The following is a 13,201-nucleotide window of genomic DNA, read 5'->3' as shown; positions in this document are numbered from 1 at the left end:
AAAGCTTTGTTGTAGAGCGTTTAGCACAATCTCCAGGGAGGGGCCAGCTGAGTATAAGACTGTATCATCTACATACAGATGGACGAGAGAGTTTCCTTCTGCCTGAGCTATGTTGTTGATGTAAATTGGGAAGAGCGTGGGGCCTATGATCGAGCGTTGGGGTTCTCCCTTGGTGACAGGCAGTGGCTGAGACAGCAGATGTTCTGACTTTATACACTGCACTCTTTCAGAGAGGTAGTTAGCAAACCAGGCCAAAGACCCCTCAGAGACAATACTCCTTAGCCGGCTGACAAGAATGGAATGGTCTACCGTATCAAAAGCTTTGGCCAAGTCAATAAAAATAGCAGCACAACATTGCTTAGAATCAAGGGCAATGGTGACATCATGAGGACCTTTAAGGTTGCAGTGGCACATCCATAACCTGAGCGGAAACCAGAGTGCATTCCAGAGAGAATTCTATAGACATCAAGAAATCCAGTCAGTTTATTATGAACAAGTTTTTCCAACACTTTTTATAAACTGGGCAACATAGAAATTGGCCTATAACAGTTAGGATCAGCTTGATCTCTCCCTTTAAATTATAAATGCACAATGGCTGCCTTCCAAGCAATGGGAACCTCCCCAGAGAGGAGAGACAGGTAAAAAGGTCAGAGATAGGCTTGGTGATGATAGGGGCTGCAACCTTATAGAAGACAGGATCTAAACCATCTGACCCAGATGTTTTTTGGGGTCAAGTTTAAGGAGCTCCTTTAGCACCTCAGACTCAGTGACTGCCTACAGGGAGAAACTTTGTAGCGGGGCAGGGGAAAAAGAGGGAGGAGCATCGGGGCTAGTCACATTAGAAGGGATGGGTGGGAGATGAGGAAATGATAGACAATGAGGCATGACTGAGTCAAATAGGAATCATGACTTAATGAAGTGGTGATTAAAGAGTTCAGCGATGTGCTCCTTGTCAGTAACAATCACATCATCACCATTAAGGGACATGGGGATCTGTGAGGAGGAGGGATTATTCTCCAGGTCTTTAACCATTTTCCAGAACTTCTTGGGGTTAGACCCACAGAGAGAGAACTGCTCCTGAAAGTAACTAACTTTGGCCTTCCGGATAGCCTGAGTGCACTTATTTCTCATTTGCCTGAACGAGAGCCAATCAGCCTGAGTATGCGTGTGCCTAGCCTTTCACCAAATGAAATCATTGAGTTGGAGTAACCCTGCCAGATCACGGTGAAACAAGGGGCTGAACCTGTTTTTAATTCTACATTTTCTTTATGAGGGGCGTGTTTGTTAACAATACCACTGAAAATATTATAAAAGAAGGTCCAAGCATCTTCGACAGAGGGGATCAAGCTGATTCTTTCCAAATGTACAGAGGCCAGGTCATGAAGGAAGGCTTGCTCATGAAAGTTTTTTAGCAAGCATCTATGACATATCTGGACAGGTCATTTCACTGAGCAGCCATTACGAACACAGGCTGTAAAACAGTGATCACTAAGGTCATTACAGAAAACACCAGATTGATTTATGTTAGGATTATTTGTGAGGATAACATCAAGGAGAGTAGCCTTTTCTGGGTATTTGGAGTCATACCTTGTGGGATTGGTAATAATCTGAGAAAGATTTAGGGAGTCCCGTTGCTTTAGGACTTGGTCAGGTGGTTTAATCATGTCCCAGTTTAGGTCACAGGACAAATTCAGACTTAGTGTAAGGGGCCAGGAGAGAGCTTAGGGCAGGTAGGGTACAGGCTGGTGCTGATGGTGCAACAGTCAACAAAGAGCTATTTGAATGTTTAATGCTTAAAACCAGCAAATCAAATTGTTTGGGGACAGATTTGTCGGAGACAACCGAGCACATGTGTTCCTTGGTAAAGATTGCCACTCCACCACCTTTGGAATATCTGTCTTGCCAAAAAAAAGGTTATAACCAGAAAGGTTAACAGCAGTGTTCAAAACACTCTTTCTTAACCACGTCTCAGCAATGACAAACACATCTGGATTGGAGCAGTGAACCCACACTTTCAATTTGAGGTAATAAGCTTCTAGTGTTAATGTGCCGAAAACCCAGGCTTTTACAAGAGCAGAAATCAGTGAAACAAATATCAGAACACAAGTCAGAATTGAGGCTAGCAACAGTAGATGGGCCAGGGTGTACATGCACATTTCATCAGCAGTAATACAATCAATCAATAAATAGTAGGCCTATACTAGTTAATTAAAGTGTTTCTGAGTAAGCTCACATAATAAGCTTCACAAGTTAATTAGCCTACCTAAAAAGTCTGCGTGTGTGTGTAAATGCATGTGTGCTGGAGGCGAGTGAAATCTCGGGAGAGAGGGGGGAGTGTGGCTGGGGTACCTATGCCAGACAGGGAGAGACAGGGGGGCAGATTCCTTGTAGAAAATTCCAGCTAGCTAGCTACGTAGCTAGCAAGTCTCTGTCCACAATTTTTTTCCCCACGTGCAAAAGGAGGTTGTTAGCTAGCTATATCAGTTTCGGTGAATGGTCCTTTACGACGGGCAAACAAAGTTGTCTTGTGGCTGTTGTATTTTGGAGATTGCGAGGAGGATAACATTCTCTAGAATTCAGTCGTCCCTGGCGACGGCGGTCCATGGTGATGGTGCTGCCCCTCTGGGCGAGATCTCAAAGCACACCAGCTGGTGTGTGTCCTTCCCCATTAGACTGGTGTAGTTCTCCTTGTCTGAGGTCAGGCTCATTCAGACCAGGAAGCTGATTTAACCTAAAACATAATTGGTGCAGTATTTGGGGATTCCTCTCTGCTCCTCATGTATCTGGTCGAGCAAATATAAGCTGTGAATGAGTTTGGACCTGACCATCTATTCTCTGGGAAAGAACTTCTCATCTGTTGACTTGCCCCTCTCATTCTGACTGTTGTAGGACATGGAATCTGATATTTCAAGCCACATTTCAAATCACCTAGGTGGTTTGAAGTCTGATACAATTCTGATTATTGGCCATGTGACTTGTGTCTGAATGGTCAAATCTGATTTATTTGCCGTCAAGTGGTTTTTAGACTGTTATTTCGCATATCCAAAAATAATATTTTTGAAAGTTGGATCATCTTATCCTTCGATGTTTTAAAGGTCTTCTTACACTATGATTTTGAACATTCTAAGCAACTGGGAAACATCCATGGCAGACATTGTTGTCACCTTAGCTTGCTACATAACTTCTGAGTGATAGGAAGCACGATCACCACCAATAAGCCTATACCACTGCGCACACACTCGTCGTTACTATGACAACTAGCTTAGGCATGTCAGCAAATGACTGCTGTCTGAACACACACAAATCCGATTTGGTCACTTGTAACTTGCTGTCTGGCATTTGGTATTTGATTAGGATCCCCATTACCTGTTACGAAAGCAGCAATTACTCTTCCTAGGGTCCACACAAAACATGAAACATGACATAATACAGAACATTAATAGACCAAAACAGCTCAAGGACAGATGTTTGGACAGTCAGTAGTCCAAAGCAAATTTGAAAAACAAAACTGACAATGCCTTTAAGACACATTCGGTGACCTCTCCTCTGGATGACTGGATTCTGGATGTTTTCTGGTGTCTCTGTGCAGGTGTTTGATGACCTCGATCAAGCGTGTCCCTCAGCAGTCTGCGCGGGTCGGCGCAGTCAACCAATTGCTTACATAAATAACTAAGTGCTCCATTGATTGGCCGGTGTGACAGGGAGCCAAAGTGCCTGCGAACTCCCCTGAACTCTCCTTTGCCAAAGCACTGACGTCACCTTATTTGATCACTTTAACGGTAATATTGGCATTTGGTTGGCCTGATGAAACAGAACAATTTAAAAAGGAAAGGAAGATACCTAGTCTGTTGTACAATTGAATGCCTTCAACTGAAATGTGTCTTCTGCATTTTACCCAACCCCTCTGAATCAAAGAGATGCAGGGGGCTGCCTCAAATCAGCATGAACAGCGCCCAGCGAACAGTGGGTTAACTGCCTTGCTCAGGGGCAGAACGATAGATTTTTACCTTGTCAGCTCAGGGATTCAATCCAGCAACCTTTCGGTTACTGGCCTATCGCTCTAACCACTAGGCTATCTGCCAATTAGTTTGAGTTGAAGTGGTACACACTCATGATCTTGACGATGTTTCAGTTTAATGAGATTGAGGAAATGCATATCTTTTTGGCCTTTTGACCTCTTAGAGAAGTAATATTCTTTCTCTGTTTAACTTGCTCTCTCTCTCTCTCTATCACACACACACACACACACACACACACACACACACACACACACTGACCTTTATGTGTCACCATTCCCAATTAAAACAAGACATGAACATGACATGTTCTCCAAGGCTACTCACTCACATATCATCAGACCCTCGCCGCCGCGACTCTTCCGGTGGCGGAGGTGACAAAACCTGTGAGCCCCCAGTGTGTGACTGTGTGATGATTCCGGGGCAGACATCGGTGGGGTGGGGGGGTCGGGGTGGTTGGGACACGTACAGGGGTAGCAACAGGCATCTTGGAGCCTGGATAACTCAAGCCGTTACAGAAGGGCAATGTACGGAAGATAATTGCATTTGTCTCACCTGTTACCTTTCACAGGCCTTCAAGAGTGCCACAATGAGCTCATACTGGTGTGCAGGCAAGGGAGATGTCATCGACAACTGGTGTCGCTGTGACCTGAGTGCCTTCAGCAAAGACGGCCTTCCCAACTGCAGTCCCCTGAGGCAGCCTGTGTAAGTCAGAGCCTACCTCCCATCTATCCAAGCCTAGGGAGAACTGTTGGAGTTGTAACAACCATCCCTAGGGCTGGGACCAACCTTTAATTGCTGTAGGCCAGTCCAAACACCCCAGTGCTCACTCTCAAGAAATAATAGTGTATCTTGTTCTCTTACCCCAGCTCTGTTTTGAGTCATCATACACCCCAGCTATTGAAACCATCAGAACTTTTGGAGAGAGATACAAGGCATTGGATGAGCAATGGCTCTCCGGTGGATTTCCACATTAAATTGAATGGACCTACTTGCTTGTTTGATTTGTCGAAAGGATGCATTGATGATTCCAACTTGCTCCCTATATCTGGTCTCAACATTTTATTAACAGACTCGTAGGGTTGCTTTCCCCGACACAAAGTAAGCCTAGTCCTGGACTAAAAACACTTTTAACTGAGATTCTCAGGAGTAAGCTTAATGTTCCCGGGAAACTAGTCCTCAGTGCTGTTGACTTCAAATATTGTTATTGAATTAAGGTGACCCACCTCCTTCCTCTCTCTGTCTGTGTCAGGCTCAGACTGGCCCCTCACCTAGAGCCCTCCAGCACCATGGTGGCCCTGGAGTGGCTGGATGTGGAGCCCCTGATTGGCTACAAGGTGTCTGATTACATCATCCAGCATAAGCGGGTGGAGGACCCCTCGGAGGCAGAGATCTACACAGGTAGGTAGGCCGCTAGTATATTTCACTTTGGTCCAACCTACATCAGTTATTGACAATTGTTTATCCTATGACAAAGCCAAAGGGACATTAATGAGCTTATTTACCAGTGACGAGCCACATTATCTAACTGTTTGCTCTGCTGATCTGTGGAGGCCTGCTCTCACAGACAAGGTTAGACACTTGGTGGGTGAACCGGAGGGAAGAACGGGGGGAAAGGAGGTGGGTGGTGTGTGGGAGGGGGAAGACAGGAGAGGATGAGAGGATGAGGCTAGGCTATGTGACAGGGGCCATAATTAACGCTGACCCCTAAGTGTGTAAGTCTGGGGTAGTGAGTCAGAGCTTTGGGTGATAGGGATTTAATAAAGGAGAAGAGAGGAGGTGCGTTGGTGGAAATAGCCAGCTTTAGTCATCGGCCACGCGGACAGGTGATCATTCACACCTGGGAGGAGGAGAGGAGGAGAGCTGATGAGCCGGGCCCAAAAGCCAGAGCGGGCACAGATAGGCATCCTGGCAGGGGTGTGGTAGGGACAGGGCAGATGGCGTTTGTGTGACTCACCTCTGCGTCAGAGCAGTCCAGGATACAGATAAGAATGTGAACAATATCTTTCTCTCTATTTACCTCTTTATCTTCTATCTCAATGTCTCTCTCCTTCTCTGTTTTCTTAGTCTATAGTGTGTCTCTTTCACTGTTATTGTCTCTCATCTCGCTCTTGTTCTCTTTCTCTCTCTCTCCAACTCTCTCTCAAACTCTCCAAATTCCTCCAGAAAGCCAAGAAAAGTTGGACTGACATTGATTTGTCTGTAGTAAAAAAAATGCCCTGACTTTTATTGTATGTGTGTGTGTGTGTGTGTGTGTGTGTGTGTGTGTGTGTGTGTGGTGTGTGTGTGTGTGTGTGTGTGTGTGTGTTCCCTGAAACACATGTTGCAATCACAACAAAGGATTTCATTGTTGTGGGAGTCTTGGATTCCCAGATATCATCTTGGTGTGTGTAATCAAGGTGAGAAGGGGAGAGAAGCGTTGGCATGGCATCGCTCAGGTTCTCTCTATTGGAAACTTCTTCTGGGTCGTCTATAATAAACCATCAAAACAACCCTTTGAGTGGCTCCCAGTTTTACAGGAGGGACAGAATCAAACCCTCCATTGTTCTCCAAACTGGGGGATCTACCGTGCTGATACAAAGTTGGACGTGGTCGGAGAGGGGGATTTATGGAATAATGGGGACTTATTATTCTTATTATTCTCTCCAAGACTTGGGAAGAGGAGACTGTCTGCCCGGCCAGTGATAACCTAACCTGCTTAGGGGAAAGACAACAAGTGTCAGCGAGTTCAGATGGCTACGCAAATCCGGACTAGTATTGTTTTTTCACAATGTCCAATTCCATCCATGGAAATTCATATCTTCTATACCCATGGCGAATCGTTTGGTTTCAAGACCTTGCATTGAAGTCCTTTCTAGGGGAAGAAAAAGTTGTTTTATTTTAAAAACAGAACCGGGATAGATATAAAGAGCCCCAGTCCCTGATCACCTGGAGGCTTTAAACCACAGATGAGACTTCCACAGAGAAGCACCGGATGATCAAAAGCAGACCGCTCCGATCTGGGCCACACCCCAGCTTTCATACACCTGCCAAGTGAATTGAGTGCTCTTTAAAACTGGAGTCAGTTTAATACCTCATATATCTGAAGTTTTGTAGCAGGTATGTGTCCCTCTAGTAGTTAAATCCATTGGAAACTAAATGGCTTTTGCATTAAAAAATATACCTACATCGGCAAGATATGAAAGTCCATGGGCTTTAGGCGGTATTGGGTTGGTCAGGTGAAGCAACATCCAGATCAGGTTGTTTGATACAGATAAAATCAGTAATGTCAAAAGGATTCATTAGGCTTGGAATGACTTTGGAGATATTGAGGAGGTATTAAGGTAGGATTGGATGGATTGCACCTTGGGTTAAAAACTCAAAAATGCAATGATCTTCTAGTCTTCACCTGACCCGCACCTTGGGATTTTTTTTTTAATGTACATTATCCTAAGCATAACCTTCTACAACTCCTTATTTTGTATGATCCTATTCCTATGTTCCCTGTTGACATACAGTACCATTCAAATGTTTGGACACACCTACTCATTCCAGGGTTTTTCTTTATTTTTACTATTTTATACATTGTAGAATAATAGTGAAGACATCAAATCTATGAAATAACACATATGGAATCATGTAGTAAGCAAAAAAGTGTTAACCTACTCAACAGCCAGTGTAATCCCGTGGCGCGTTATTCAAATTCCTCAAAAATGCAAAAACTTCAATTTTTCAAACATATGACTATTTTACACCATTTTAAAGACAAGACTCTCGTTAATCTAACCACACTGTCCGATTTCAAAAAGGCTTTACAACGAAAGCAAAACATTAGATTATGTCAGCAGAGTACCCAGCCAGAAATAATCAGACACCCATTTTTCAAGCTAGCATATAATGTCACATAAACCCAAACCACAGCTAAATGTAGCACTAACCTTTGATGATCTTCATCAGATGACAACCCTAGGACATTATGTTATACAATACATGCATGTTTTGTTCAATCAAGTTCATATTTATATCAAAAACCAGCTTTTTACATTAGCATGTGACTAGCATGTGACTAGCATTCCCACCGAACACTGCCGGTGAATTTACTAAATTACTCACGATAAACGTTCACAAAAAGCATAACAATTATTTTAAGAATTATAGATACAGAACTCCTCTATGCACTCGATATGTCCGATTTTAAAATAGCTTTTCGGTGAAAGCTCATTTTGCAATATTCTCAGTAGATAGCCCCGCATCACAGGGCTTGCTATTTAGACACCCAGCAAGTTTAGCACTCACCAAAGTCAGATTTACTATAAGAAAAATGTTATTACCTTTGCTGTCTTCGTCAGAATGCACTCCCAGGACTTCTACTTCAATAACAAATGTTGGTTTGGTTCAAAATAATCCATAGTTATGTCCAAACAGCGGCGTTTTGTTCGTGCGTTCAAGACACTATCCGAAAGGGTAAATAAGGGTGACGAGCATGGCGCAATTCGTGACAAAAAAATTCTAAATATTCCATTACCGTACTTCGAAGCATGTCAACCGCTGTTTAAAATCAATTTTTATGCCATTTTTCTCATAAAAAAGCGATAATATTCCGACCGGGAATCTGCGTTTAGGTAAACAGACGAAAGAAAATAAAGCATTCGGTCGACTCGGGCACGCGCCTAAGCTCATAGTACTCTGATCGGCCACTTGCCAAACGCGATAAAGTGTTTCAGCCAGAAGCTGCCTCGATATCGTTCAGCTTTTTCCCGGGCTCTGAGAGCCTATGGGAGCCGTAGGAAGTGTCACGTTATTGCAAAGATCCTCAGTCTTCAATAAAACGAGCCAAGATGAAACACAACTTGTCAGACAGGCCACTTCCTGCATGGAATCTTCTCAGGTTTTGGCCTGCCATATGAGTTCTGTTATACTCACAGACACCATTCAAACAGTTTTAGAAACTTTAGGGTATTTTCTATCCAAAGCCAATAATTATATGCATATTCTAGTTACTGGGCAGGAGTAGTAACCAGATTAAATCGGGTACGTTTTTTATCTGGCCGTGTCAATACTGCCCCCTAGCCCTAACAGGTTAAACAAATCAAAATATATTTTATATTCTTCAAAGTAGCCACCCTTTGCCTTGATGACAGCTTTTCACACTCTTGGGATTCTCTCAACCAGCTTCATGAGGTAGTCACCTGGAAGTCATTTCAATTAACAGGTGTGCCTTGTTAAAAGTTAATTTGTGGAATTTCTTTCCTTCTTAATGCCTTTGAGCTAATTAGTTGTGTTGTGACAAGGTAGGGGGGTATACAGAAGATAGCCCTATTTTGTAAAAGACCAAGTCCATATTATGGCAAGAACAGCTCAAATATTCAAAGACAAATGGCAGTCCATCATTACTTTAAGACATGAAGGTCAGACAATCCGTAAAATTGCAAGAACCTTGAAAGTTTCTTCAAGTGCAGTCGCAAAAACCATCAAGCGCTATGATGAAACTGGCTCTCATAAGGCCCGCCACAGGAAAGGAAGACCCAGAATTACCTCTGCTGCAGAGGATACGTTCATTAGAGTAACAGCCTCAGAAATTGCAGCCCAAATAAATGCTTCACAGAGTTAAAGTAACAGACACATCTCAACATCAACTCTTCAGAAGAGACTTGTTTGGGCCAAGAAACACGAGCAATGGACATTAGACCAGTGGATATCTGTCCTTCGGTCTAATGAGTCCAAATTTGAGATTTTTGGTTCCAACCGCTGTGTCTTTGTGAGATGCAGAGTAGGTGAACGGATGATCTCCGCATGTGTGGTTCCCACCGTGAAGCATGGAGGAGGAGTTGTGATGGTGTGGACATGCTTTGCTGGTGACAATGTCTATTATTTATTTAGAATTCAAGTCACCCTTAACCAGCATGGCTACCACAGCATTCTGCAGCAATACGCCATCCCATCTGGTTTGCGCTTAGTGGGACTATCATTTGTTTTTCAGCAGGACAATGACCCAAAACACACCTCCAGGCTGTGTAAGGGCTATTGACCAAGAAGGAAAGTGATGGAGTGCCGCATCAAATGACATGTCCACAATTGAGATGGTTTGGGATGAGTTAGACCTCAGAGTGGAGGAAAAGCAGCCAACAAGTGCTCAGCATATGTGGGAACTCCTTCAAGACAGTTGTCAAAGCATTCCTCATGATGCTGGTTGAGAGAATGCCAAGAGTGTGCAAAGCTGCCATCAAGGCAAAGGGTGGCTACTTTGAAGAATCTAAAATATAAAATGGATGTTGCTTTGTTTAACACTTTTTTGGTTACTACATGATTCCATATGTGTTATTTCATAGTTTTGATGTCTTCACTATTATTCAACAATGTAGAAAATAGTAAAAATAAAGAAAAATTCTTGAATAAGTAGGTGTGTCAGAACTTTTGACTGGTACTGTATACTCCCATATCTTCTGCTGTACTACTCCCTTCTTTTATCCGTCTCATCTTGTTCTTTGGGAGGCTTAGTGAGAGCAAGCTGTAGCACCACCCTGATCTGATCTCACATCTGCACGAACCATCAACACCTATCTCCCTTTTCAATTCTCAATCCTCAAATCTATCTTTTACTCAAATCGAACCAGAGAGAAAACCTACTCTCCCTGGCAAGGTCAAGAGCAGCAGCAGTGATGGTCTGAGATGGACTGACTCTCTTTGAAATGCTTGGACAGTGGCCTAGTCGGCCTAGACCTCAGTACATAAACACTACCGTTTATATGCTCGTGATCCGCCCGATCTACGATCCCCACCCGGGCAGACCATCAGTAAGCCTTGGGTCTCCACAGGTAAGGGCATGAGGCCCAGTCTCAGAGCCTGAAGGAGAACCTAAAAGCCCCCTATCCTTTGAATGGCAATAAGCACCCACATCCCCCTTCCTCTCTGATTGTTTACCTCTTCTCTTAGAGATGTTATTGTTTACCTCTTCTCTTAGAGATATTATTGTTTACCTCTTCTCTTATAGATGTTATTGTTTACCTCTTCTCTTAGAGATATTATTGTTTACCTCTTCTCTTAGAGATGTTATTGTTTACCTCTTCTCTTAGAGATATTATTGTTTACCTCTTCTCTTAGAGATGTTATTGTTTACCTCTTCTCTTAGAGATATTATTGTTTACCTCTTCTCTTAGAAATGTTATTGTTTACCTCTTCTCTTAGAGATATTATTGTTTACCTCTTCTCTTAGAGATGTTATTGTTTACCTCTTCTCTTAGAGGTGTTATTGTTTACCTCTTCTCTTAGAGATATGTATCATCCCCTGGTTCTTAGATCAACAACAAATCAAATTAAATGTTATTTGTCACATGTTTCGTCAACAAAAGGTGTAGACTATCAGTGAAATGCTCACTTACCGGCCCTTCTGAACAAAGCAGAGATTAAAAAAGAGAAATAATAGAAAAATAATAACACAAGGAATAAATACACAATGAGTAACGATAACTTGGCTACATACAGTGCCTTCGGGAAAGTATTCAGACCCTGTCACGAGTGCTGTCTTCAAATTCCCTGTCATAAAGGAGCCAAGGCACAGCGTGCTGGTAATTCCACATCTTTATTGAAGGAAAACAAAACAATAAACAGGTACGCAGCAAGAAACGTAACGCACTGTGCCGTACACACACAGAAATAACAATAACCCACAAACACAGGTGGGGAAAAGGCTGCCTAAGTATGATTCCTAATCAGAGACAACGATAGACAGCTGCCTCTGATTAGGAACCATACTCAGCCCAAAACAAAGAAATACAAAAACATAGCATGCCCACCCCACACCCTGACCTAACCACATAGAGAAACAAACCCTCTCTCTCAGGTCAGGGCGTGACAGACCCCTTCAGTTTTTCCACATTTTGTTATGTTAATGCCTCATTCTAAAATGGATTTAAAAAAATGTTTACCCTCCTCAATCTACACACAATACCCCATAAAGACAACGCGAAAACAGGTTTTTTGAAATGTTTGCAAATTTATGACAAATAAAAAACAGAAGTACCTTATTTACATAAGTATTCAGACCCTTTGCTATGAGACTCGAAATTGAGCTCAGGTGCATCCTGTTTCCATTGATCATCCTTGAGATGTTTCGACAACTTGATTGGAGTCCTCCTGTGGTAAATTAACTTGATTGGACATGATTTGAAAAGGGACACACCTGTCTATATAAGGTCCCACAGTTGACAGTGCATTTCAGAGCAAAAACCAAGCCATGAAGTCGAAGGAATTGTCCGTAGAGCTCCGAGACAGGTTTGTGTCGAGGCACAGATCTGGGGGAAGGGTACCAAAACATTTCTGCAGCATTGAAGGTCCCAAAGAACACAGTGGCCTCCATCATTCTTAAATGAAAGAAGTTTGGAACCACCAAGACTCTTCCTAGAGCTGGCCACCCCAGCCAAACTGAGCAATCGGGGGAGAAGGGCCTTGGTCAGGGAGGTGACCAACATGCTGATGGTCATTCTGAGAGCGCTCTAGAGTTCTTCTGTGGAGATGAGAGAACCTTCCTGAAGGACAAACATCTCTGCAGCACTCCACCAATCAGGCCTTTATGGTAAAGTGGCCAGATGGAAGCCATTCCTCAGTAAAAGGCACATGACAGCCAGCTTGGAGTTTGCCAAAAGGCACCTAAATACACTCAGACCATGAGAAACAAGATTCTCTGGTCTGATGAAACCAAGATTGAACTCTTTGGCCTGCATGCCAAGCGTCACGTCTGGAGGAAACCTGGCACCATCCCTACGGTGAAGCATGGTGATGGCAGGACCTTGCTGTGGATATGTTTGTCGGGGGCTGGGGACTAGTCAGGATCGAGGCAAAGATTAAAGCAGCAAAGTACAGAGACATCCTTGATGAAAACCTGCTCCAGAGCACTCAGGACCCCAGACTGGGGGCGACGGTTCACCTTCCAACAGGACAACGACCCTAAGCACACAGTCAAGACAACGCAGGAGTGGCTTCGGGACAAAACTATGAATGTCCTTGAGTGGCCCAGCCAGAGCCCGGACTTGAACGCTGTCTAACATCTCTGGAGAGACCTGAAAATAGCTGTGCAGCAACGCTCCCCATCCAACCTGACAGAGCTTGAAAGGATCTGCAGAGAAAAATGGGAGAAACTCCCCAAATACAGTTGTGCCAAGCTTGTAGCGTCATATCCAAGAAGACCCAAACCTGTAATCTCTGCCAAA

At 43.5% G+C, this 13,201-nt stretch overlaps 1 protein-coding gene across 2 annotated transcripts in view; it reads left to right on the top strand.

Annotated features, from left to right (window-relative positions):
• The window catches only part of LOC106563268 (astrotactin-2), a 537,304-nt gene that overhangs the window by 423,865 nt on the left and 100,238 nt on the right, over positions 1 to 13,201 (top strand). For both annotated transcript variants that reach the window (XM_014128700.3, XM_082958176.1), the window contains 2 exons: positions 4,588 to 4,721; positions 5,269 to 5,417. In XM_014128700.3, the coding sequence (XP_013984175.2) occupies positions 4,588 to 4,721; positions 5,269 to 5,417 (283 nt within the window). The remainder of the gene's footprint in view (positions 1 to 4,587; positions 4,722 to 5,268; positions 5,418 to 13,201) is intronic.

The sequence above is a fragment of the Salmo salar genome, chromosome 11 (genome assembly GCF_965601325.2).
Source record: "Salmo salar chromosome 11, fSalSal1, whole genome shotgun sequence".
Taxonomy (NCBI): Eukaryota; Metazoa; Chordata; class Actinopteri; order Salmoniformes; family Salmonidae; genus Salmo; species Salmo salar.
Note: the sequence above shows the minus strand (reverse complement) of the source record. Positions and strands in the feature narration are given on the sequence as shown.